The sequence below is a fragment of the Salvia miltiorrhiza genome, chromosome 5 (genome assembly GCF_028751815.1).
Source record: "Salvia miltiorrhiza cultivar Shanhuang (shh) chromosome 5, IMPLAD_Smil_shh, whole genome shotgun sequence".
Taxonomy (NCBI): domain Eukaryota; kingdom Viridiplantae; phylum Streptophyta; class Magnoliopsida; order Lamiales; family Lamiaceae; genus Salvia; species Salvia miltiorrhiza.
Genome location: NC_080391.1, coordinates 37,522,576 through 37,549,589, shown reverse-complemented (window position 1 = coordinate 37,549,589; position 27,014 = coordinate 37,522,576). Strand labels below are relative to the sequence as shown.

Genomic DNA, 27,014 nt, shown 5'->3' with positions numbered 1-27,014 from the left:
CGTTTAGTGTTGTTGGTGTGGTCTCTTGTGGGACGTTTCATTGAGTGCTCTCGTTGAGACAGTTTGGCAATCTCGTTGGTGCAGTTGGTTTTTGAGTTCAGTTGGTAGATTGAGGGAATTTGATTCCTTGAGAGAGAAATTGAGTGGAAAAAGGCACGAGAGAGTGAGATTATTAGAGTGAAAAAAAAAAGCCGTTGAATTGTGTGATACACGAGCGCTGAGTGATTTCATCTTGAGTGATACACGAGTGTTGGTGAGGTGGTGAGGTCCTTTTATTTTGTTTCACTAACCGTTTCTTGTTTTCTTTGTCACTATGTCTAAGAAAGATGAACAGGGTGCGGATGTGAGCGATGGCCCTGTTATGGATCCACAGTTGAAACTCGTAGTGGAGGCACTTCGCTCAGAATTTGGCAAGATGTTACACTCAGAAATCGAGGGAGTGTACGACAAGATCGAGCTGATGGAGCAGTCTCATTCTCGAGAGACCACTTTCACACGAGGAGGTCGCCGCGGGCGAGGAGGCCGTGGTGGTGGCGGAGGTCGATTCCACCGTCAGTATGAGGAGCATGTAGATGATACAGGATTTGACGAAGAGGATGATGGCGGCAGAACTTGGCAAGATAACAATCTGGGCAATATTAAGATGAACGTTCCGCCCTTCCAAGGGAAGAATGATCCAGAATTGTATCTTGATTGGGAGAGAAAGGTGGAGCTTATGTTCGATTGCCACAACTATTCAGAGCTCAAGAAGGTGAAGTTGGCAGCAATTGAGTTCTCAGATTATGCACTTGTTTGGTGGGATCAGATGGTGACGAGTAGGAGGAGAAACAGTGAGCCGCCTATTCAGACTTGGCAGGAGATGAAGGCTGTGATGAGGAAGCGTTTTGTGCCGAACCATTACTACCGCGAGCTTTTCAACAAGTTGCAGACTTTGAGGCAAGGCAGTCGGAGTGTGGATGAGTATTATAAAGAGATGGAGGTTGCCATGATTCGAGCCAATGTGGTGGAGGAGCGAGAGGCGACCATGGCGAGATTCTTGACTGGCTTGCATTGGGATATTCGTGATAAGGTGGAGTTGCAGCACTACGTTGAGTTGGAGGACATGGTTCACATGGCCATCAAGATCGAGAATCAACTCAAGAGGAGGGGCAACAACAGCAGCAACCAGCGCCAGAATCAGGGCAACTGGAGGCAATCGCAACCAGTTTCTAATGGTTCCTCGTCAAAAGGGAATCAATGGAAAAAGGAGGCACCGCCGAGAGAGGAGAAGAAGCCGTTCGTTAGGTCCCGACCCGAGGGATCCGGTGCAGCAAATCAGGGCATTTCGGCCGTTTCTGATGGTCGAAATCGAGATAAGAAGTGCTTCAAGTGCCAAGGCTTCGGGCATATTATGAGTGACTGCCCGAACAGGAGAATCATGATCATGAGAGATGACGGCGAAGTCGTGACGGATGGTGATGAGACCGATCCTGATATGCCGAAGTTGGAGGATGTAGATGGTACCGATGATGAGGAGGAGTGTGAGGAGATTTTCGCGCCCAATGGACAGCTTTTTGTAGCTAGGAGAGCCTTGAGTGTTCAAACTCAACCCAATGAGCGAGAGCAGCGGGAGAACCTCTTTCACACGAGATGTCTTGTTCAAGACAAGGTATGTAGTGTGATCATTGATGGCGGGAGTTGCACGAATGTGGCTAGTAGAGCCATGGTTGAGAGATTGGGGCTGACCACGGAGAAGCATTCCAAGCCGTATCGTTTGCAGTGGCTGAATGAGACAGGCGTCATCAAAGTGACGAAGCAAGTGAAGATTCCGTTTCGCATTGGGAAGTATGAGGATGAGGTTGTGTGTGATGTGATCCCTATGCAAGCGAGCCATATCCTGTTGGGGCGACCGTGGCAGTTTGATCGCCGTGTTATTCATGATGGCTTCACCAACAAATATTCATTTGAATACAAGCAGAAAAAGGTGTCGCTTGTTCCTCTTACTCCTAAACAAGTTTACGAGGATCAAGTGCAATTGCAAAAGGAGGCGGACAAGGTGAAGTCAAAGGAGCAGCCCGTGGAGAAGAAGGAGAATGGGTTGATTCATAAGTCCTTTCTTGCTAGGGCTAGTGATTTGAAGTGGTGTGTACAGGAGGAGAGGCCGATCATGCTGTTGCGATATCAGGAGAACTTGGTTATTACTAACGACCTCTCTTCTCTACCCCCTTCTATTCGTTCTGTTTTGCAGGAGTTTGATGATGTTTTTCCCGAAGATACACCTGCCGGTTTACCACCAATTCGAGGGATTGAGCATCAGATTGACTTTGTGCCCGGCGCTACACTGCCGAACCGACCAGCTTACCGAACCAATCCGGAGGAGACAAAGGAGTTGGAGAGGCAAATTGGCGAGTTATTGGCCAAAGGGCATGTGAGGGAGAGTTTGAGTCCTTGTGCGGTACCCGTTCTACTTGTACCAAAGAAGGACTCGTCTTTGAGGATGTGCTGTGATTGCCGAGCCATCAATAACATCACGGTAAAGTATCGCCATCCTATCCCTCGTTTAGATGATATGCTAGATGAGTTGCATGGTTCTTGTGTCTTTTCTAAGATCGATTTGCGTAGTGGATACCATCAAATTAGGATTAAGGAAGGTGATGAATGGAAAACTGCTTTTAAGACAAAACTTGGTTTGTATGAGTGGTTAGTTATGCCTTTTGGTTTGACTAATGCGCCTAGTACGTTCATGCGTCTTATGAATCATGTTTTGCGTGCTTTCATTGGCAGATTTGTTGTTGTCTACTTTGATGATATCCTCATTTATAGCCAGAATCATGATGAGCATGTTGAACATTTGAGGTCTGTTATGGATGTGCTTCGAAAGGAAAAGTTGTTTGCTAACCTTAAGAAGTGCATTTTTGGTACGGACAAGCTTGTATTTCTTGGTTTTGTTGTTAGTGCACAGGGTGTACAGGTTGATGAGGAGAAGATACGAGCTATCCAAGAGTGGCCAACGCCGACGAACATTGCAGCCGTTCGAAGCTTTCATGGACTTGCTAGCTTCTATAGGCGATTCGTGCCTCATTTTAGCAGTGTTGCAGCACCTTTGACGGAAGTCATCAAGAAGCATGTGGAGTTTAAGTGGGGCAAGGCGCAAGAGGATGCTTTTCAGCAGTTGAAATATAAATTGACCCACGCCCCGGTATTATCTCTTCCTAATTTCTCCAAATCTTTTGAGATTGAATGTGATGCTTCTGGTGTTGGTATTGGTGCAGTGTTGATGCAAGAGAGACGACCCATTGCGTATTTCAGCGAGAAGCTAAACGGGGCGACATTGAGTTATCCCACGTATGATAAGGAGCTGTACGCATGGGTGAGAGCTTTGCAAACGTGGCAGCACTACTTGTGGCCCAATGAGTTCGTCATTCACACGGATCACGAGTCGTTGAAACACTTGAAGGGGCAGCACAAGTTGAACAAGCGGCATGCAAGGTGGATGGAGTTCATTGAGACGTTTCCCTACGTCATCAAATACAAGCAAGGTAAAGAGAATGTGGTGGCTGACGCACTTTCTCGGAGGTATGCCTTGATTTCTACCTTAGATGCTAAGTTGCTTGGTTTTGAGTGTATCAAGAGTTTGTATGAGCATGATGATGATTTTGGTGAGATTTATATAGCATGTGCGAGAGCTGCTAGTGGAGAGTATTTTAGGCATGATGACTATCTTTTTAGGAAGAATAAGTTATGTGTTCCTAAATGTTCTTTACGTGAGTTGTTATTGCTTGAGTCTCATGGTGGGGGTTTGATGGGACATTTTGGCATTGCTAAGACTTTAGCTGTTCTGCATGAGCATTTCTTTTGGCCTCATATGAAACGTGATGTTGAGAGAATTTGTGGTCGATGTGTTACGTGTAAACAAGCTAAGTCTAGGGTGAGTTCCCATGGATTGTATACACCATTGCCTATTCCTACAGCACCTTGGATTGATATTTCTATGGATTTTGTGTTAGGTTTGCCTAGGACTAAGCGTGGTCGAGATTCCATCTTTGTGGTTGTTGATCGATTTTCTAAGATGGCACATTTTATTCCATGTCATAAATCTGATGATGCATCTCATGTAGCTGATCTATTCTTTAGAGAGATTGTTAGATTGCATGGCATGCCTAGGACTATTGTTTCTGACAGGGATTCGAAGTTCTTGAGTTACTTTTGGAAGACTTTGTGGTGTAAGTTGGGTACTAAACTTTTGTTTTCTACTACTTGTCATCCACAAACTGATGGTCAAACAGAGGTAGTGAATAGGACTTTGTCTACTTTGCTTAGAGCTATTATCAAGAAGAACATTAAGTCTTGGGAAGATTGTTTGCCTCATGTTGAGTTTGCTTATAATCGTTCTGTTCATTCTGCTACTCAATTTTCACCATTTGAGATTGTGTATGGATTTAATCCTTTGACTCCATTGGATTTATCTCCATTACCTGAGCATGAGTATTGTAACACCCCGCTTTTTCCTAGCTAAATTTAGAGTAATTTTGAACTTAGAAGTCGGGAGGATTCACGCCGGATATAAAGAAAATGAATTTATTTTTAATTCCAACAAAAATAATTTACAAAAACATTTGTAAATTTAGTTATTGAATTTATGTGCGTCGCATATTTATTTAAAGCATTTTCACGAGTTTTTAGTCAGCAAACCCTGAAGAATTATTACAGTTTTTATAGTACAACCCGGAAGATTTTTTTTATTTTATTTTATTTTATTCCACTACTCCCACCTACTCTCCACCTTTCCTCCCACTTTCCCTTCCACTACTCCCACCACCAACTTCCACTGCACCTTTCCTTCCACTTATTCCATCAACCACCGACTCCCTCACAATTTTATATCATATGCTTCCCTTTACACCACTATACCAACTAAAACATTTTATATCAGCTAAGGGAAGCTTTAACTCTGTTTCAAACAAATCACCACAATTTATTCTCACAAGAAAAACGCAGATGGAGGGCCTTATTCACCAAATTCCCTCTTTCAAGAACAGAACTTGAACTTACAAAGTTTTTGTTGCTGCATGCTTTCACACCACAAGAAGCTTGGTTTTAAAGGACTCTCCCTCAACAGATCAACAAATCAGTATCACAAGGTTTTCTCCACACTGAATAGATCCTAGACCTTGCCTTAAATATTTATTTTCGCAACAATTGTTTTAGAACTCAAGGCCTTTCCCCAAAATTTCAACTTCACCGAGCATCAGATAGAAATGCATACATATACATATATTTAGTGCATCTTTTCGATCATAAACATACTTTACTATGAAAATAGATATGTATACATAATCTGTGCATATACATCAATGAAAGCATGATTTGTTTTAAAAATGAAAAGAAGAGTAGAAAAAAAAGTCTTGAAGCTTTAACTTTCTCTGTTCGAACTTGTTGTGTTGAGTCGGGAGGTGGACGGAGGCACGGCACGGCAGCGGCGCTGCTGTCGCCCGGCCACGGTGAGAGGGAGGGAGCTAGGGCTCGGGCGCCGCTCTTCGCGGTGGGATGTCGGGCCTGTTTCAGCCGAGAGAAGAGTGAAGCCGAGGGTGCATGTCTTCTGTTGGCTGGGTCAGAACTTGTCGGCGGCGGTCTGGCAGCCGCTGTTCGTCGGAGGGAGATGAGGGAGGCTGGGTTTGGCGGCGGTGGTGCCGCTGCTGCCCAGCCAAGGACGGGCAGAGAGGGAGTTTCAGAGGGTGAGCGGCGACGGCGGGGCGAAGCTACTGCCGTCGGCTGCCGAGTCAAGTCGGGGAAGAGAGCGGCTTCCGCTACTCGTTGGCGGAAGTGAGAGAGAGAGGAGGCCGCTGCACGGCGGCTCTGCCCGCTGATGTCGGGCCGAGGACGGAGAGAGAGAGGGTGAGAAGGGGCGGCGACCAGCTACTGGTCGTGGCAGCCGGAGTTCAGCGGAGGAAGGCAGAGCTCGGCGGCCATGGCTGCTGCTGCTCGGCCACGGACGTTTGAGGGAGACAGTCGAGAGAGATTTGAGGGAGGAGAATAGAGGGGTCGAGGGTGATGGTGAGGATGACAGAGCGGCGCTCGTCGCCGGGATGGTGGCACGCGGCCGTGAAGTCCGAGAGAGAGAGAGAGAGTGAGATCTGCAAATTGTATGTGTGTGTGAGTGTTGTGCGACAGATGGGGGAGAAGAAGGGGGGAGGAAGACTTAGGGCTTAGTTTGGGGTTGTTGGGCTTGGGTTGGGCTTAGAGGTTTGGGCTTGAGGGACTTGGGCCGAGTATTGGGCCTATTTTTAAATAGTTTTGGGCTGCGATTTTTTTTAAAAGCTTGGGCCGATTTTTTTAATTTTATTTAGCTGGGCCCGATTCATTTTATTCAGTTTGGGCCATTCCTATTTTATTGAGTTGGGCCTCATCTTTTAAATTTATATGGACTATTATTTATTTAAGCATGGGCTCTATTTCATCTATATAAATGGCTTCCCTATTTTATTTAATTAGTTTGATTAATTATTTTTAAAGACTTTGGATTGCCTTCAATTAATTAAATTGGGCTTTCTTATTTTTAATTAATTGAACTATTAATTAGTTTGATGAATTATTTTCAAAGACTAGTTTTCATAATAATATTAAATTATTATTATGTGCATATTTTAAGTAAATTACTTATTATATGCTAAACATGACATGATTTGCATTATATTTTGCAATAAGAATAAAAGTATTTAATTGGTTTTAATTATAATTCCAATCATTAAAGAAAGATGAGTAAGAATATTGTTGGTGTTCTTAACTCAAGAGAAATATTTTCAAGTATTTATTTATTAAATTTTGAAAACCCGGCTAAGTGAATCATAGAATGTTAAGCACTACACCATGACTTAAGATTAGATACAAGGAGACCTATTGAGAATAGATTTCTTGTAGGCTTCGAGCATCAGAAGGATTAGCACTGCTATTCCGATTCAGAGATAACGTTAAACGACAGGCATTGCCTATACAGGTGGGCATTATTTTATTATTACGTATATAGAGATCCCCTGCGTGACGTAGGCCTCATATGCGAATATATATGCATGATATGTTTTGACTATTTATTCAGTTCTTATAAAATGCTTATATGTTCAATGCCCTTTATGAAAATGAAAATGTTATGAAAATGAAATGTTTATGAAATGATTGACTGCCAAAATGTTTATGTTTTTATATGTATCCTATCTGTGTTGGTTCGCCAACTTTAAAGGAAATCCAATTGGGATCCTATGCTAGACAAAGGTCGCTAGCTAGGGTTAACGTGTACACTTATGGAGACCGCGAGTCGCTTGCGACCGGTCTTGGCGTCCGTGGTAAGGAGGCCTCCTTCCCGGCGCGTGACAGAAAGGAACAGATATGGATCATATGAAGGAAAATGATCGGCCGATCGACTTTATGAAAATGAAAGAAATATTTTAGTAAGCGCAGGTCATTTAAGAAAACACCTGTGTGTTACTGTTATGGCAGTTCAATTTATATATGTATGCATGTTGTATTTTCGGCTATGCCCACTGAGTATTTTTATACTCAGCCCTGCATGTATTTCTAAATGTGCAGGTTGAGCAGTTGATGGAATGGAATGATGTTGAGCGGGTGTTCCTTTGACATTTCAAGAAATGTAACCTTGAGTATACATCTTCATATGTATATCTCACACGTTTTCCGCTGCAAAACACTTTGATTAGGATAACTTTATGTTATGAAATTGTGACACGTGTTATTGGGTAACCCACCTTAATCAGTTCTCATTTATGTGTATGTTTTATAAGTATCCAAATAATCATATATGATCCCAGCATTTTATCTATGAATGACATTTCCATATACTTTAATGTTAAGTAATTGTCCATTTCCATTTCTTATTGTTCACCCCAAGTCATAACCCCGGTTAACCCGTCATTGGGATAGTGGGCGTGACAGAGTGGTATCAGAGCGGTTCGTTCGCTCTGACCCTAGAAACCTTATTTTAAAGAGTCGAGTCTAGTTTGATTCTTTAGACTTACACGGGTTCATATGGCACCGCTCAACATTCCATTGCATCGTGCTCAATCAAGGAAAGAAGGTAACTGCAGTTTCAACGTTTTAAAGATGTTAATGTTCTAAAATGCTTCATGAATATGTTTATGTGAAGAGCAGGTTATGATGAAATGTTGAATGTTTTGCCTTTCATGGCATATTTTCGCAATCTATGATGTTATGATCAGACGAATGATAGAAAAATTGACATATGTTTTCCCGGAGAACATAGATTGCTATAAGTTGCATGATCACAATTTTAAAAGAACATAGACTACTAGATTAGTAGGATATCTCTACAATCTAGATTCTTAAGGTGATGATGTAGAAGAATGAAAGAGAACTTAGAGCATTTCAGCTCCCTCAAGAAAACAATGATTCTTTTGAACTACAAAGAGGAATGGAAAGATATGTACGAGGTAAAGGAAAAACACAGAATGACGATACGCGACGAATTCAAGGTAAACGTTGCATCAAAGGTTGAACCATAGTCTCTACGTTCAAATGTTCAAGTGCGACGGAATATCAAATCGACTTTTGCTACAGGACAGATTTTAAGAATAGTGTGTTTTGCCTGTGTACGTATGTCTGTGTGTATATGTCTTAAGAGAGGTTTGGGGTTTGAGATCAATAGGATAGAGAACCTTAAGATAAGTTTAGTTGTCATAATGAGCTTATGATTTGTTATGTATAATATGTTCATGGCTCTTCAAGTTCGGGACGATGTTTCTCGTGTGACTGGGAGGTGATGATGTTGGACCTGGCCAGTCCACATGATCCAAATCTCAGTAGACGTCTTTTGGGTTGAAAACCCATGTGTTTCAACTTTCGGTTGAAAAGCCAGATGGGTTCATACTCAAGGTCATTTTGTTCGACCTAGTAGTTAATCATTTCATACCCTCTGGTCATTCTTTTGATTCTCTTGAACAATTTCTACAACACCTTGTTTTGATGTTGTGTTGAGTTTGAGCCTTGCAACTCGTGAGTTGTTATAATAGATCCCCTTGTTTGATAAGACCAAGAAATGTTAGTCTACCGATGTAGTATACTACCCAAACTATGACTTCATATAATTGTGTCTCATTGTGATTGGTTGAGATTAGTTTTTGTCCTATAAATGATATCGACCACTCATTATGATAGAAATTCAGAGTCCAAGCTAAGATCGTAATATAGTGTTCGAGTACGAGGGCTTAAAGTTAATTGGTCTATGATAGTTTTAAGATAGATTCATAGGAAAGTGTTATGCATGTGATAGGTAACAAGAAATGGGTTGATGACCATTTTGGTCTTTGAAAACTAGGATACCCCATAGATGAGCCCTAGGAATGAGGTAGGAGTAATGAACCGCCACAAAAGAACGAGGGAACTTATTCTCAAGTAAATCTCGTGTATATAAATTGGAATTGAGAATCCAATTGATATGAGGAGAGACCCGAATCTATTCTAGATTGGAAAGTTAAAGTACTAAGGAATAAGTCGATACCCTTAGTAATAGTTCTTTGGAAGCACTATGATCAAGAAAAGGCGATGTGGGAACTCGATTCTAGCATGAATGAGAAGTACCCAGAATTATTTTCTGTGGTACAAATTTCGTGACGAAACTTCTTTTAAAGTGGATAGTATGTCATACCCCGACTTTTAATTCCTGATTAAGGGCTTAATTATTAATAATTAGGATTCGGCATCCATTTATAATAAAAACTGGTTCGATTTATCTGATGTGATTTAATCATTATATATGTGTTTTAATCTGCTTAGTTAAAGGAAAATTTTTATAAATATGATGCATAAGTTTTAATTAGTGAGTTAAGTGTATTTATATGAGCCTCATGAATTTTAAATTATGCATGAAGTCATGAATTTTATCTAAATTTGATAGTACATGTAATACTCCGTACTTTTCCCTATGTTGTGAGATAGTGTCTTAACACTATTGAGAGTACTGAGATGTCAGAGAGATTGATTGTCCTATTAAGAAAATAGGAATAATGAGTTGGAAATAGAGTCGAGAAAGAAAGAGTAAAAAAAAAAAAAATCGGTCGGAGAGACGTCTAGTTTGTCTGTGTTTGCCGACTGCTTTGACGTGATATTATGTGAAATTACGTGACTGATTGATTATGTGAGTTTTGTTACGTATGTCATTGTGAGCAAGTTATTACGATTTTTATTTGAGGATATTAGCACTTGAAATTTTAATTAAGTTTCTAAAGCAAGTGCAGTTTATTTTTACCGAGAAATCAAAGAATGCTGGTTAATGAAAATATTTCCAAGCATATATTTTGTTTTAAAATTATTTTTCCTATGAGAGGAATATTATAATTGAGTGAGTGCACTAATATTAGTGCTATAATTATTTTATGTGGTCACATGAATAATTATGTATTGGTATTTTATTAATTAGTACATTTCCATAGTTTTTGTGATTTATTTTTGATCACCCTTCTCACCCTATTACTTTAATTTCCCTACCATGTGTCTAAATACCACAATTTGCCAAGTGTAGAGATTATTGAAGAGAGTGTAGAGATTAGAGAGATAGTGTAGAGATTAGAGAGAGAGAGATCAAGGCATTAATTGCCAATATTTCCTTAAGATTACAAAATCCTCTTTAAAGATCACAAGGTCATTTACAATCTTGCAAAATCCTCTCTCACTACTCACTCATCATTTTCGACCAATACCTCTCTCCCTCTTTCTCTCACTTTCCTCCATTTTCCTCCATTGAAGAGACCTTCGGAGCTTCCAAAAATTTTACAAAACACCTCAATCCACTCTAAAATCTTCCATAAACACATCCTAGCTACTTATATTCAAGAGAATCATTGAAGAAAGGCTTCCAAGCTAGAGTGAGAAAATGTGAGTTTTGGTGAGAAATTTGGGTAAGTGGTCATGTATTCCATAAATCTTGCTTGAATGATGTTGTATGAAGAAAGAAAATCACCTCTCCCTTGTTCTTAAAATTTTCAAAAAAATGGGTCTTTACCCTTCAAAAATTTTCTTTTTCTTTCCTTGATTTGGAAAAAAAAAAAAAAAAAAAAATGAGATCTATGTGGTGTTTGTTGATGATTGATGTGTGTTGTGAAAGTATATGCTTTGAGATGTGAAAGTCGATTGAGTTTAGTTTACAAAAAAAAATTGGGAAATTGTGAGTCGATGATTTATATGATGATTGATGATTATTGAGTTAATATATATGAATATCTTGATGATTAGCCATGAGATATAGATTTTTCTATTAGGTTAGTTTACCTAAAATTGGGATGTTGAGATCCTATGGATCAATTGATGTATTGATGATGGATTTGAGTTTATGAGATGATCTAGATGATTAATGATGGATGAGATTGAAGCTTGAGGTTGAGAAGTGAAAAATGAAAAGTGTTAGTTTGAGGAAGAAAATGACATACATGTGTATCTATATGTGATCTTGTTTTATGATGTTGATTTGTGCTAATTGGTAACCTAGGATGTTAGATCTATGATTTGATCAATAGGTTATACATGATTAGTGATATTTTCAAAAGAGTTTAGTTTAATAAAAATTAGGACTTTTTGCCTATATGTTATTTAAGTTATTTTGGCTTAAGATATATGTATTTGAGCATGATATTAGTGTATAATTATGTTTGAGTAAGTCTTTTGTTGGCTAAGAAATTTTTGACTTAGTTTAGTTTGTATGAGTTTTTGAGTTTTCATATTTTGAGAAGTCGATGATTGATAAAATGAGGTCTAATTGCTTTATGACCATTATGTGAAAGTTTGTCATGTTTTATTAAGAGTTTTATGATGATACATGAAGTTTCATTAGAGTTTAGTACATGATAAAAGGGAATCTATATGTGTATAATGATTTATATGATGAATGATATCATGTTTGAATAATTGAGTAATTTTGATCATGAAAATGATAAGAGAATTTTAATGATGCGTTCATTGAAACGTTTTACTAGAGATTTGAGGTTATGATGTAAGAAGAGAGTCAAGATTTGAGTATGATGAGCATTATATTGTGCTTGAATGTTTGGGAGTGTTATATGTGTTTAAAATGAGCTTTAATGAGTTTCCTTGAAGGAATGTTGAGTTGAGTATTTTAAGAGTTTGAGATGAGATTTTGGTAAATTTCGTAGGCCTACTGACCTACTGTGATCGACGGTTTTTCAATGTCAAAAAGCTTTGAAATTTTAATACCAAGTCTCTACATGAGTCTTGAGAACATCGGTAAAATTTCAAGTCATTTGGACTTCGTCTATTATTTTTATAAAATACAAAACCGAAACTGCACATTACTACCGAGAGTTTCAGAGAGCAGGGGAAAGAGTCATTCATTTCAGTAGCTTCCTGTGTGATCTAGCTTTCTAAAATTTTATGGTATTAACCTTATTGAGTTAGCTAGATATCCACAAAATTTGAGCCCAGTTTGACAACATTTACTATTAAAAAAAAAATAAAAAAAATCCAAGTTTTCGATTGCTCAAAACTGCCGAATATGGTAGACTGTAGTAAAATAGTCATATCTCCTACAATACTTGGAGTTTTTGACTCTACTTTTTTTTTATATATGAAAATAGACTCGAAGACCTTTCTTTTGGTATGAATCTCGAGTCCAGGAGGTGTCGGAGTAAGAACATGTTAGATTTTGAAGTTGAGTCAGTGTAAAAACAGAGCATGTTTTGATAATGTTTGATTGTGTTTTCTTATGTGCCTTATGTGATTGTGTTGTCTATGTGTTGAATGAGATTAGACGAGCCTTATATGAGAGATAAATCGAGACTTAGTACCATGATTTTCTTGAAACCTATCCTTGAACTTAAGGATTTGAGATGAGTGGAGAGTTTATATAAAATTGAGTAAAGAGATAGAATATGAGATAGAGCATGAGTTAAGGCTTTATGAGTATGGATTTTAAAAGGATTAAAATGTTTTAAATCAATTTTTTTTTATGGAGTTTAAAATGCTTATTTAAGTCATTTATAAATGAATAATGAGAAATGCGTAAAGGAGTTCGTAAATGAATTGCGGCATGAGATTTTCAATTCCCTAGTAAACTAGGGAGATATTATGAAGGAAAAAGCAATGAACGAGACTCTCACCATCGAGTCACTACAACAATTGGAGAAGGAAAAAGTTCACGCACAAACAAGATATGTACACCACCTCAAGATGGAGGTAAAGAAAAAGGAAATGGAAGGAAAGCACTAGAACTAAACTTAAGGTATAACCCAACCCCAAGGCTAGTAGGCTCAAGCTAAGAGAGTGAATGTTTTGACTAAAGTGCCAGAAGCTACAGCAAGAATAAAGTTGGAACGCCACCACAATGGAAACTTATAAAACCACATTAAATAATCATTTGAAAATGAGAAAATGAGTTTACATGGCAGAAGGAGTGCCATTAATCTTTAAGTGAAAGTTACCAAGATAATGAGAAAAGTTTGATGTTAGAATTTCCTAGTCAAATCTGAGAAGGTGACTTAGGACAAAGGAAACAATTAAGGTAGTTCACCACTTTACTAAGATGAAGTGGGTGAAAGAATGTTGTTAGGACCTGAACTGGTCCAACAGATGATTGAGAAAGTCGACCACATCAAACAAAGAATCAAAGAAACTCAAGATAGACAAAAGTCTTACGCCGATAAACGCCGATTGGAATTAGAATTCAATGTTGGGGATCGAGTTTTCCTCAAAGTTTCTCCCTCAAAGGGAGTTATACGTTTCGGGAAATAGGGGCAAGTTACGACCCCGTTATATAGGACCTTTTGAGATCCTAGATAAGTTAGGCCTTTGTAGCCTATAAGTTGGCTCTGCCACCAAGCATTGTGGATGTATACAATACGTATAGCACCTCGCAATTAAGAAAGCATGTGATTAAGCAAGATAAAGTAGTCCTAGCCAAGACCTAAGTTGTGATGAGAAATCAGTCCAGATACTTGATCGCAAGGTTCAAGTTTTACGAGGCAATAATATTGTTCTCGTCATGTAGTGGAACCATCACAGGATGGAAAAGGCCACAAAAGAGATGAATGAAACGAATGACTAGTATCACAAGATAGAATACCAGATATGCAATTCCGAGGACGGAATTTTTATAAGGAGGGAGGAATGTAACACCCCGCTTTTTCCTAGCTAAATTTAGAGTAATTTTGAACTTAGAAGTCGGGAGGATTCACGCCGGATATAAAGAAAATGAATTTATTTTTAATTCCAACAAAAATAATTTACAAAAACATTTGTAAATTTAGTTATTGAATTTATGTGCGTCGCATATTTATTTAAAGCATTTTCACGAGTTTTTAGTCAGCAAACCCTGAAGAATTATTACAGTTTTTATAGTACAACCCGGAAGATTTTTTTTATTTTATTTTATTTTATTCCACTACTCCCACCTACTCTCCACCTTTCCTCCCACTTTCCCTTCCACTACTCCCACCACCAACTTCCACTGCACCTTTCCTTCCACTTATTCCATCAACCACCGACTCCCTCACAATTTTATATCATATGCTTCCCTTTACACCACTATACCAACTAAAACATTTTATATCAGCTAAGGGAAGCTTTAACTCTGTTTCAAACAAATCACCACAATTTATTCTCACAAGAAAAACGCAGATGGAGGGCCTTATTCACCAAATTCCCTCTTTCAAGAACAGAACTTGAACTTACAAAGTTTTTGTTGCTGCATGCTTTCACACCACAAGAAGCTTGGTTTTAAAGGACTCTCCCTCAACAGATCAACAAATCAGTATCACAAGGTTTTCTCCACACTGAATAGATCCTAGACCTTGCCTTAAATATTTATTTTCGCAACAATTGTTTTAGAACTCAAGGCCTTTCCCCAAAATTTCAACTTCACCGAGCATCAGATAGAAATGCATACATATACATATATTTAGTGCATCTTTTCGATCATAAACATACTTTACTATGAAAATAGATATGTATACATAATCTGTGCATATACATCAATGAAAGCATGATTTGTTTTAAAAATGAAAAGAAGAGTAGAAAAAAAAGTCTTGAAGCTTTAACTTTCTCTGTTCGAACTTGTTGTGTTGAGTCGGGAGGTGGACGGAGGCACGGCACGGCAGCGGCGCTGCTGTCGCCCGGCCACGGTGAGAGAGAGGGAGCTAGGGCTCGGGCGCCGCTCTTCGCGGTGGGATGTCGGGCCTGTTTCAGCCGAGAGAAGAGTGAAGCCGAGGGTGCATGTCTTCTGTTGGCTGGGTCAGAACTTGTCGGCGGCGGTCTGGCAGCCGCTGTTCGTCGGAGGGAGATGAGGGAGGCTGGGTTTGGCGGCGGTGGTGCCGCTGCTTGCCCAGCCAAGGACGGGCAGAGAGGGAGTTTCAGAGGGTGAGCGGCGACGGCGGGGCGAAGCTACTGCCGTCGGCTGCCGAGTCAAGTCGGGGAAGAGAGCGGCTTCCGCTACTCGTTGGCGGAAGTGAGAGAGAGAGGAGGCCGCTGCACGGCGGCTCTGCCCGCTGATGTCGGGCCGAGGACGGAGAGAGAGAGGGTGAGAAGGGGCGGCGACCAGCTACTGGTCGTGGCAGCCGGAGTTCAGCGGAGGAAGGCAGAGCTCGGCGGCCATGGCTGCTGCTGCTCGGCCACGGACGTTTGAGGGAGACAGTCGAGAGAGATTTGAGGGAGGAGAATAGAGGGGTCGAGGGTGATGGTGAGGATGACAGAGCGGCGCTCGTCGCCGGGATGGTGGCACGCGGCCGTGAAGTCCGAGAGAGAGAGAGAGTGAGATCTGCAAATTGTATGTGTGTGTGAGTGTTGTGCGACAGATGGGGGAGAAGAAGGGGGGAGGAAGACTTAGGGCTTAGTTTGGGGTTGTTGGGCTTGGGTTGGGCTTAGAGGTTTGGGCTTGAGGGACTTGGGCCGAGTATTGGGCCTATTTTTAAATAGTTTTGGGCTGCGATTTTTTTTAAAAGCTTGGGCCGATTTTTTTTAATTTTATTTAGCTGGGCCCGATTCATTTTATTCAGTTTGGGCCATTCCTATTTTATTGAGTTGGGCCTCATCTTTTAAATTTATATGGACTATTATTTATTTAAGCATGGGCTCTATTTCATCTATATAAATGGCTTCCCTATTTTATTTAATTAGTTTGATTAATTATTTTTAAAGACTTTGGATTGCCTTCAATTAATTAAATTGGGCTTTCTTATTTTTAATTAATTGAACTATTAATTAGTTTGATGAATTATTTTCAAAGACTAGTTTTCATAATAATATTAAATTATTATTATGTGCATATTTTAAGTAAATTACTTATTATATGCTAAACATGACATGATTTGCATTATATTTTGCAATAAGAATAAAAGTATTTAATTGGTTTTAATTATAATTCCAATCATTAAAGAAAGATGAGTAAGAATATTGTTGGTGTTCTTAACTCAAGAGAAATATTTTCAAGTATTTATTTATTAAATTTTGAAAACCCGGCTAAGTGAATCATAGAATGTTAAGCACTACACCATGACTTAAGATTAGATACAAGGAGACCTATTGAGAATAGATTTCTTGTAGGCTTCGAGCATCAGAAGGATTAGCACTGCTATTCCGATTCAGAGATAACGTTAAACGACAGGCATTGCCTATACAGGTGGGCATTATTTTATTATTACGTATATAGAGATCCCCTGCGTGACGTAGGCCTCATATGCGAATATATATGCATGATATGTTTTGACTATTTATTCAGTTCTTATAAAATGCTTATATGTTCAATGCCCTTTATGAAAATGAAAATGTTATGAAAATGAAATGTTTATGAAATGATTGACTGCCAAAATGTTTATGTTTTTATATGTATCCTATCTGTGTTGGTTCGCCAACTTTAAAGGAAATCCAATTGGGATCCTATGCTAGACAAAGGTCGCTAGCTAGGGTTAACGTGTACACTTATGGAGACCGCGAGTCGCTTGCGACCGGTCTTGGCGTCCGTGGTAAGGAGGCCTCCTTCCCGGCGCGTGACAGAAAGGAACAGATATGGATCATATGAAGGAAAATGATCGGCCGATCGACTTTATGAAAATGAAAGAAATATTTTAGTAAGCGCAGGTCATTTAAGAAAACACCTGTGTGTTACTGTTATGGCAGTTCAATTTATATATGTATGCATGTTGTATTTTCGGCTATGCCCACTGAGTATTTTTATACTCAGCCCTGCATGTATTTCTAAATGTGCAGGTTGAGCAGTTGATGGAATGGAATGATGTTGAGCGGGTGTTCCTTTGACATTTCAAGAAATGTAACCTTGAGTATACATCTTCATATGTATATCTCACACGTTTTCCGCTGCAAAACACTTTGATTAGGATAACTTTATGTTATGAAATTGTGACACGTGTTATTGGGTAACCCACCTTAATCAGTTCTCATTTATGTGTATGTTTTATAAGTATCCAAATAATCATATATGATCCCAGCATTTTATCTATGAATGACATTTCCATATACTTTAATGTTAAGTAATTGTCCATTTCCATTTCTTATTGTTCACCCCAAGTCATAACCCCGGTTAACCCGTCATTGGGATAGTGGGCGTGACAAGTATACTAACCTTGATGGCAAGAAAAAGGCTGATTTTGTGAAGCAGATTCATGAGAAGGCACGGCTGAATATTGAGAGGCGCACGAAGCAGTATGCCGAGCGAGCCAACCAAGGACGTCGCAAAGTAGTGTTTGAGTATGGCTGCACATGCGCAAGGAAAGGTTTCCATTGCAGCGGAGATCCAAGTTACTTCCTAGAGGCGACGGGCCATTTCAAGTGTTGGAGCGCATCAATGACAATGCCTACAAGTTGGACTTACCAGGTGAGTATAATGTGAGTGCTTCTTTTAATGTGACTGATTTGAGTCCTTTTGATGTAGGTGATGCTTTGGATTTGAGGACAAATCCTCTTCAAGAGGAGGGGAATGATGCAGCCCTTCAAGAGGAGGGGAATGATGCAGCCCAAGGTTCGTTGGTGCAAGACCCGGTGCATGTTCCTGTTGGTCCGGTTACAAGAGCACGAGCCAAGAAGTTCAAGGAGAGCTTGATGAGCTTAGTTCAAGAAGTGTGGGCTCAAGAGTTGATGAAGAAACCCATTGGAGATGGTGGAGTCGGCCCAAGTCTAATTAATATCATTACATGCGAGTGGGCCGAAGCTTGAAGATGTGATTTATTTTGAAGACTTCTTTTATTTAGTTTAACTTTGTTATTTTCGCAGCCCATGAGTTATAGGGCCTTGTTATTTTCGGATTTATTTAGTAAGGGCCTTGTTTGGCTTATTAGGGCTTGTTTTTAAGTTGTTTCCTTATTAGATTAGGTTTAGCCTTTGCCTATATAAGGCTTCTATGTGTTGGACGAATTTTCAGCCTACCTTTAATCAAATTGTGAGTTTTTATTCTCTCTTGAGAGTTTCGAATTCTTCTTGATTTTTCCAAGACGAATTCAATTTATCGACGTAACGGCGAGATCAACCAACCCTCGTCGGGTGTCATTCAGCGTCCCCGAGTTGCTGCGTCAACTGCACGTTGGGGTTTAGGGATCAGTTCGCCTAAATCATTCCGTGGGTTAGATTCAGAGGTTTTGGGATTTCCATCCTTTCCGTTCCAGTTCAGTCTTCCGCGTGCGTTGTGTTCGATCGATCGGCAAGGATCGTATCAGTGGTAGAGCATGACCCGTTTGCGTTTCTATCACTTATTCCTTTTCCCAGCACTGAGTTACCGCCTTGGGATTTGACACCGGCGACGGTACCTTTGCCATTGCCACCCGTTGAGTCGGCATAGCCGATTGTTTCTACTGTGCCTCAGATACAACATATTCACTTCGATCCTTATCCGAGGGTTGCCTCGTTGCCTGAGCCTGGCACTTTGGCTTTTCAGACGTATATGCACTCGATTTTATATCCACCGTCCCGAGACGCCCAGGAGGGAAGGTCTCGACCAGCACACCTTGACAGTGATGAGGAGGATCCGAATGAGGAGACTCCAGAGATGACGGTCGGCTACGGACGGACTCAGCCATTGCAGCGACATACTACTGCCGACGGAGTCGAGACGTGGGTACCTGTTCCTGAGGTGCCGGTATATGGTCCGATGGTGGACACCGACGTCGAGGATGAGCCGAGCGACGATAGCGTCTACCGACTGATCGATGGGTACGAGAGTCAGAAGTCAGAGCCGAGCGAGAAGACGGAGCCGAGTGAGGATATGGAGGTTGACGATGTGATGCAGCCCAAGGTTCGTTGGTGCAAGACCCGGTGCATGTTCCTGTTGGTCCGGTTACAAGAGCACGAGCCAAGAAGTTCAAGGAGAGCTTGATGAGCTTAGTTCAAGAAGTGTGGGCTCAAGAATTGATGAAGAAACCCATTGGAGATGGTGGAGTCGGCCCAAGTTTAATTAATATCATCAAGTGCGAGTGGGCCGAAGCGTGAAGACTTTATATGTTTTGAAGACTTATGTTTTTATTTATTTTCGGATTTTTAGCCCATAGTTTTCAGCTTGGTATTTCGAAAATAAGGGCCTTGTTTGGCAGCCCAGTTAATTTTCGAATTAGGGCTTCTTTGCTTGGTAGTTAAGTTGTTTCCTTATTATATTAGGTTTAGCCTTTGCCTATATATAGGCCACCATATGGACGAAATTTGCAGCCTACCTTTAATCAAATTGTGAGTTTTTATTCTCTCTTGAGAGTTTCGAATTCTTCTTGATTTTTCCAAGACGAATTCAATTTATCGACGTAACGGCGAGATCAACCAACCCTCGTCGGGTGTCATTCAGCGTCCCCGAGTTGCTGCGTCAACTGCACGTTGGGGTTTAGGGATTCGTTCGCCTAAATCATTCCGTGGGTTAGATTCAGAGGTTTTGGGATTTCCATCCTTTCCGTTCCATTTCAGTCTTCCGCGTGCGTTGAGTTCGATCGATCGGCAAGGATCGTATCATTTGGCACCAGAGCCGCGTTTCGTATCCAGGTTTTGTTTTCGTTTCTGTGTCAAGGGTAGAATTTTAGGGTTTCCTTCCTGCGTTCCGTTTTCTGCGTTTCCGTTTTCTGCGTTTCCGTTTTTCTGCGTTTTAGGGTTCTCTACGTCCGAGTCTTCTGTTCCGTTTTCTGCGTCTGATCTTGTTCTGCTGTGATTTCAATACCATAATATATATCTGTCGAATTAAGATATCTGCGTGGTCTGAAATTACTCATAAACATACAAGCTTATACACATCCATCATCATAATTTTCGTTTGGTTCTTGAATTTTCTTTTTTTTTCAGAACCTATAGTCTGTTAGGGTCCGAAAAAAAAAAAAAAAAAAAAAAAAAAAAAAAAAAAAAAAAAAAAAAAAAGTGTACGCAGAAACTGTCCCGAAAGACTCTATACTACCCAAGGACTCCAGAAAACACAACGAGAAATAATCAAAAATCGAAAAAAATGTACGCAGAAACTGCCCCAAAAGGCTCTATACGATGCCAGTGAAACTGTAGGAACAAGATGTTGCAACATCTTGTTCCTACAAAGTATAGAATTTCCGAAAATTTTCTTGCAACATCTTGTTCCTACAGTTTCACTGGCATCGTATAGAGCCTTTTGGGGCAGTTTCTGCGTACATTTTTTTCGATTTTTGATTATTTCTCGTTGTGTTTTCTGGAGTCCTTGGGTAGTATAGAGTCTTTCGGGACAGTTTCTGCGTACACTTTTTCCGGTTTTCGTTTACTTTCCGTTGTGTTTTCTGGAATCCTTGGGTAGTATAGAGCGTTTTGAGCCTATTTCTGCGCAGTACTTTTTGGGTTGTTCAGTCTGCGTTTCTGGTAGTTTTCGTTTTCGTTGGGGGTTTCCCACATTTTCGTATTCGTTTAGTGTTGTTGGTGTGGTCTCTTGTGGGGCGTTTCATTGAGTGCTCTCGTTGAGACAGTTTGGCAATCTCGTTGGTGCAGTTGGTTTTTGAGTTCAGTTGGTAGATTGAGGGAATTTGATTCCTTGAGAGAGAAATTGAGTGGAAAAAGGCACGAGAGAGTGAGATTATTAGAGTGAAAAAAAAGCCGTTGAATTGTGTGATACACGAGCGCTGAGTGATTTCATCTTGAGTGATACACGAGTGTTTGTGAGGTGGTGAGGTCCTTTTATTTTGTTTCACTAACCGTTTCTTGTTTTCTTTGTAACTATGTCTAAGAAAAATGAACAGGATGTGAGCGATGGCCCTGTTATGGATCCACAGTTGAAACTCGTAGTGGAGGCACTTCGCTCAGAATTTGGCAAGATGTTACACTCAGAAATCGAGGGAGTGTACGACAAGATCGAGCTGATGGAGCAGTCTCATTCTCGAGAGACCACTTTCACACGAGGAGGTCGCCGCGGGCGAGGAGGCCGTGGTGGTGGCGGAGGTCGATTCCACCGTCAGTATGAGGAGCATGTAGATGATACAGGATTTGACGAAGAGGATGATGGCGGCAGAACTTGGCAAGATAACAATCTGGGCAATATTAAGATGAACGTTCCGCCCTTCCAAGGGAAGAATGATCCAGAATTGTATCTTGATTGGGAGAGAAAGGTGGAGCTTATGTTCGATTGCCACAACTATTCAGAGCTCAAGAAGGTGAAATTGGCAGCAATTGAGTTCTCCGATTATGCACTTGTTTGGTGGGATCAGATGGTGACGAGTAGGAGGAGAAACAGTGAGCCACCTATTCAGACTTGGCAGGAGATGAAGGCTGTGATGAGGAAGCGTTTTGTGCCGAATCATTACTACCGCGAGCTTTTCAACAAGTTGCAGACTTTGAGGCAAGGCAGTCGGAGTGTGGATGAGTATTATAAGGAGATGGAGGTTGCCATGATTCGAGCCAATGTGGTGGAGGAGCGAGAGGCGACCATGGCTAGATTCTTGACTGGTTTGCATTGGGATATTCGTGATAAGGTGGAGTTGCAGCACTACGTTGAGTTGGAGGACATGGTTCACATGGCCATCAAGATCGAGAATCAACTCAAGAGGAGGGGCAACAACAGCAGCAACCAGCGCCAGAATCAGGGCAATTGGAGGCAATCGCAACCAGTTTCTAATGGTTCCTCGTCAAAAGGGAATCAATGGAAAAGGGAGGCACCGCCGCGAGAGGAGAAGAAGCCGTTTGTTAGGTCCCGACCCGAGGGATCCGGTGCAGCAAATCAGGGCAGTCCGGCCGTTTCTGATGGTCGAAATCGAGATAAGAAGTGCTTCAAGTGCCAAGGCTTCGGGCATATTATGAGTGACTGCCCGAACAGGAGAATTATGATCATGAGAGATGACGGCGAAGTCGTGACGGATGGTGATGAGACCGATCCTGATATGCCGAAATTGGAGGATGGAGATGATTCCGAGGATGAGGAGGAGTGTGAGGAGATTTTCGCGCCCAATGGACAGCTTTTTGTAGCTAGGAGAGCCTTGAGTGTCCAAACTCAACCCAATGAGCGAGAGCAGCGGGAGAACCTCTTTCACACGAGATGTCTTGTTCAAGACAAGGTATGTAGTGTGATCATTGATGGCGGGAGTTGCACGAATGTGGCTAGTAGAGCCATGGTTGAGAGATTGGGGCTGACCACGGAGAAGCATTCCAAGCCGTATCGTTTGCAGTGGCTGAATGAGACAGGCGTCATCAAAGTGACCAAGCAAGTGAAGGTTCCGTTTCGCATTGGGAAGTATGAGGATGAGGTTGTGTGTGATGTGATCCCTATGCAAGCGAGCCATATCCTGTTGGGGCGACCGTGGCAGTTTGATCGCCGTGTTATTCATGATGGCTTCACCAACAAATATTCATTTGAGTACAAGCAGAAAAAGGTGTCGCTTGTTCCTCTTACTCCTAAACAAGTTTATGAGGATCAAGTGCAATTGCAAAAGGAGGCGGACAAGGTGAAGTCAAAGGAGCCGCCCGTGGAGAAGAAGGAGAATGGGTTGATTCATAAGTCCTTTCTCGCTAGGGCTAGTGATTTGAAGTGGTGTGTACAGGAGGAGAGGCCGATCATGTTGTTGCGATATCAGGAGAACTTGGTTATTACTCACGATCTCTCTTCTCTACCCCCTTCTATTCGTTCTGTTTTGCAGGAGTTTGATGATGTTTTTCCCGACGATACACCTGCCGGTTTACCACCAATTCGAGGGATTGAGCATCAGATTGACTTTGTGCCCGGCGCTACACTGCCGAACCGACCAGCTTACCGAACCAATCCGGAGGAGACAAAGGAGTTGGAGAGGCAAATTGGCGAGTTATTGGCCAAAGGGCATGTGAGGGAGAGTTTGAGTCCTTGTGCGGTACCCGTTCTACTTGTACCAAAGAAGGACTCGTCTTTGAGGATGTGCTGTGATTGCCGAGCCATAAATAACATCACGGTAAAGTATCGCCATCCTATCCCTCGTTTAGATGATATGCTAGATGAGTTGCATGGTTCTTGTGTCTTTTCCAAGATCGATTTACGTAGTGGATACCATCAAATTAGGATTAAGGAAGGTGATGAATGGAAAACTGCTTTTAAGACAAAACTTGGTTTGTATGAGTGGTTAGTTATGCCTTTTGGTTTGACTAATGCGCCTAGTACGTTCATGCGTCTTATGAATCATGTTTTGCGTGCTTTCATTGGCAGATTTGTTGTTGTCTACTTTGATGATATCCTCATTTATAGCCAGAATCATGATGAGCATGTTGAACATTTGAGGTCTGTTATGGATGTGCTTCGAAAGGAAAAGTTGTTTGCTAACCTTAAGAAGTGCATTTTCGGTACGGACAAGCTTGTGTTTCTTGGTTTTGTTGTTAGTGCGCAGGGTGTACAGGTTGATGACGAGAAGATACGAGCTATCCAAGAGTGGCCAACGCCGACGAACGTTGCAGCAGTTCGAAGCTTTCATGGACTTGCTAGCTTCTATAGGCGATTTGTGCCTCATTTTAGCAGTGTTGCAGCACCATTGACGGAAGTCATCAAGAAGAATGTGGAGTTTAAGTGGGGCAAGGCGCAAGAGGAGGCATTTAAGCAGTTGAAATACAAGTTGACCCACGCCCCGGTATTATCTCTTCCTAATTTCTCCAAATCTTTTGAGATTGAATGTGATGCTTCTGGTGTTGGCATTGGTGCAGTGTTGATGCAAGAGAGACGACCCATTGCGTACTTCAGCGAGAAGCTAAACGGGGCGACGTTGAGTTATCCCACGTATGATAAGGAGCTGTACGCATTGGTGAGAGCATTGCAAACGTGGCAGCACTACTTGTGGCCCAATGAGTTCGTCATTCACACGGATCACGAGTCGTTGAAACACTTGAAGGGGCAGCACAAGTTGAACAAGCGGCATGCGAGGTGGATGGAGTTCATTGAGACGTTTCCCTACGTCATCAAATACAAGCAAGGTAAAGAGAATGTGGTGGCTGACGCACTTTCTCGGAGGTATGCCTTGATCTCTACCTTAGATGCTAAGTTGCTTGGTTTTGAGTGTATCAAGAGTTTGTACGAGCATGATAGTGATTTTGGTGAGATTTATATAGCATGTGCGAGAGCTGCTAGTGGAGAGTATTTTAGGCATGATGACTATCTTTTTAGGAAGAATAAGTTATGTGTTCCTAAATGTTCTTTACGTGAGTTGTTATTGCTTGAATCTCATGGTGGGGGATTGATGGGACATTTTGGTATTGCTAAGACTTTAGCTGTTCTGCATGAGCATTTCTTTTGGCCTCATATGAAACGTGATGTTGAGAGAATTTGTGGTCGATGTGTTACATGTAAACAAGCTAAGTCTAGGGTGAGTTCCCATGGATTGTATACACCATTGCCTATTCCTACAGCACCTTGGATTGATATTTCTATGGATTTTGTGTTAGGTTTGCCTAGGACTAAGCGTGGTCGAGATTCCATCTTTGTGGTTGTTGATCGATTTTCCAAGATGGCACATTTTATTCCATGTCATAAATCTGATGATGCATCTCATGTAGCTGATCTATTCTTTAGAGAGATTGTTAGATTGCATGGCATGCCTAGGACTATTGTTTCTGACAGGGATTCGAAGTTCTTGAGTTACTTTTGGAAGACTTTGTGGTGTAAGTTGGGTACTAAACTTTTGTTTTCTACTACTTGTCATCCACAAACTGATGGTCAAACAGAGGTAGTGAATAGGACTTTGTCTACTTTGCTTAGAGCTATTATCAAGAAGAACATTAAGTCTTGGGAAGATTGTTTGCCTCATGTTGAGTTTGCTTATAATCGTTCTGTTCATTCTGCTACTCAATTTTCGCCATTTGAGATTGTGTATGGATTTAATCCTTTGACTCCATTGGATTTATCTCCATTACCTGAGCATGAGTATACTAACCTTGATGGCAAGAAAAAGGCTGATTTTGTGAAGCAGATTCATGAGAAGGCACGGCTGAATATTGAGAGGCGCACGAAGCAGTATGCCGAGCGAGCCAACCAAGGACGTCGCAAAGTAGTGTTTGAGCCCGGTGATTGGGTATGGCTGCACATGCGCAAGGAAAGGTTTCCATTGCAGCGGAGATCCAAGTTACTTCCTAGAGGCGACGGGCCATTTCAAGTGTTGGAGCGCATTAATGACAATGCCTACAAGTTGGACTTACCAGGTGAGTATAATGTGAGTGCTTCTTTTAATGTGACTGATTTGAGTCCTTTTGATGTAGGTGATGCTTTGGATTTGAGGACAAATCCTCTTCAAGAGGAGGGGAATGATGCAGCCCAAGGTTCGTTGGTGCAAGACCCGGTGCATGTTCCTGTTGGTCCGGTTACAAGAGCACGAGCCAAGAAGTTCAAGGAGAGCTTGATGAGCTTAGTTCAAGAAGTGTGGGCTCAAGAATTGATGAAGAAACCCATTGGAGATGGTGGAGTCGGCCCAAGTTTAATTAATATCATCAAGTGCGAGTGGGCCGAAGCGTGAAGACTTTATATGTTTTGAAGACTTATGTTTTTATTTATTTTCGGATTTTTAGCCCATAGTTTTCAGCTTGGTATTTCGAAAATAAGGGCCTTGTTTGGCAGCCCAGTTAATTTTCGAATTAGGGCTTCTTTGCTTGGTAGTTAAGTTGTTTCCTTATTATATTAGGTTTAGCCTTTGCCTATATATAGGCCACCATATGGACGAAATTTGCAGCCTACCTTTAATCAAATTGTGAGTTTTTATTCTCTCTTGAGAGTTTCGAATTCTTCTTGATTTTTCCAAGACGAATTCAATTTATCGACGTAACGGCGAGATCAACCAACCCTCGTCGGGTGTCATTCAGCGTCCCCGAGTTGCTGCGTCAACTGCACGTTGGGGTTTAGGGATTCGTTCGCCTAAATCATTCCGTGGGTTAGATTCAGAGGTTTTGGGATTTCCATCCTTTCCGTTCCATTTCAGTCTTCCGCGTGCGTTGAGTTCGATCGATCGGCAAGGATCGTATCACGATGCGACGAGCAGGATTTCAGGAGACGATGACTAGTGATCACGTGTATCTAGTAGACGCGTACATATGTTTAGGTTTTCGCATACCTTATTTGTAGTCCTTATGATGGACGAAAATTAGGGCTTCTTTGCTTGGTAGTTAAGTTGTTTCCTTCTTAGATTAGGGTTAGTCTTTGCCTATATATAGGCCTTCTTATGTTGGACGAAAACAACATATTTTTATCAATAAACTTGTGAGTTTTATTTCTCTCTTGAGAATTCCGAATTCCTCTTGATTGTTCCAAGACGAATTCATTTATCGATGTAACGGCGAGTCAACCAACCCTCGTCGGGTGTCATTCAGCGTCCCCGAGTTGCTGCGTCAACTTCACGTTGGGGTTTAGGGATTCGTTCGCCTAAATCATTCCGTGGGTTAGATTCAGAGGTTTTGGGATTTCCATCCTTTCCGTTCAAGTTCAGTCTTCTGCGTGCGTTGTGTTCGATCGATCGGCAAGGATCATATCATCTGGTATCAGTATCCAGGTTTCGTAAGGGTCAAAATTATCCAGTGTTTTGTCTTTCTGTTTGGGTCTTTACGTTTTTTAGAGAGTATGAGTGTGAGTTCAGCAACTCACGGCCATCCGG

At 41.2% G+C, this 27,014-nt stretch overlaps 1 protein-coding gene and 2 long non-coding RNA genes across 3 annotated transcripts; all 3 read left to right on the top strand.

Moving 5' to 3' along the window:
• Window positions 1-313: 313 nt before the first annotated feature.
• LOC131025875 (uncharacterized) lies at window positions 314-18,072 on the top strand (the record flags this gene model as incomplete). The annotated part of the gene is made up of 8 exons (XM_057955660.1): window positions 314-503; window positions 621-1,157; window positions 1,206-1,454; window positions 1,497-1,909; window positions 2,228-2,476; window positions 2,924-3,555; window positions 3,688-4,469; window positions 17,711-18,072. Coding segments are annotated over exons 1-8 (3,414 nt in total), but the record flags the coding sequence as incomplete, so codon positions are not given.
• Window positions 4,673-7,786, top strand: LOC131024306 (uncharacterized). The gene is made up of 2 exons (XR_009101752.1): window positions 4,673-5,120; window positions 7,561-7,786. It is a non-coding gene; the product is annotated as an uncharacterized LOC131024306 (long non-coding RNA).
• Window positions 14,288-17,437, top strand: LOC131024305 (uncharacterized). The gene is made up of 2 exons (XR_009101751.1): window positions 14,288-14,771; window positions 17,212-17,437. It is a non-coding gene; the product is annotated as an uncharacterized LOC131024305 (long non-coding RNA).
• Window positions 18,073-27,014: the final 8,942 nt, after the last annotated feature.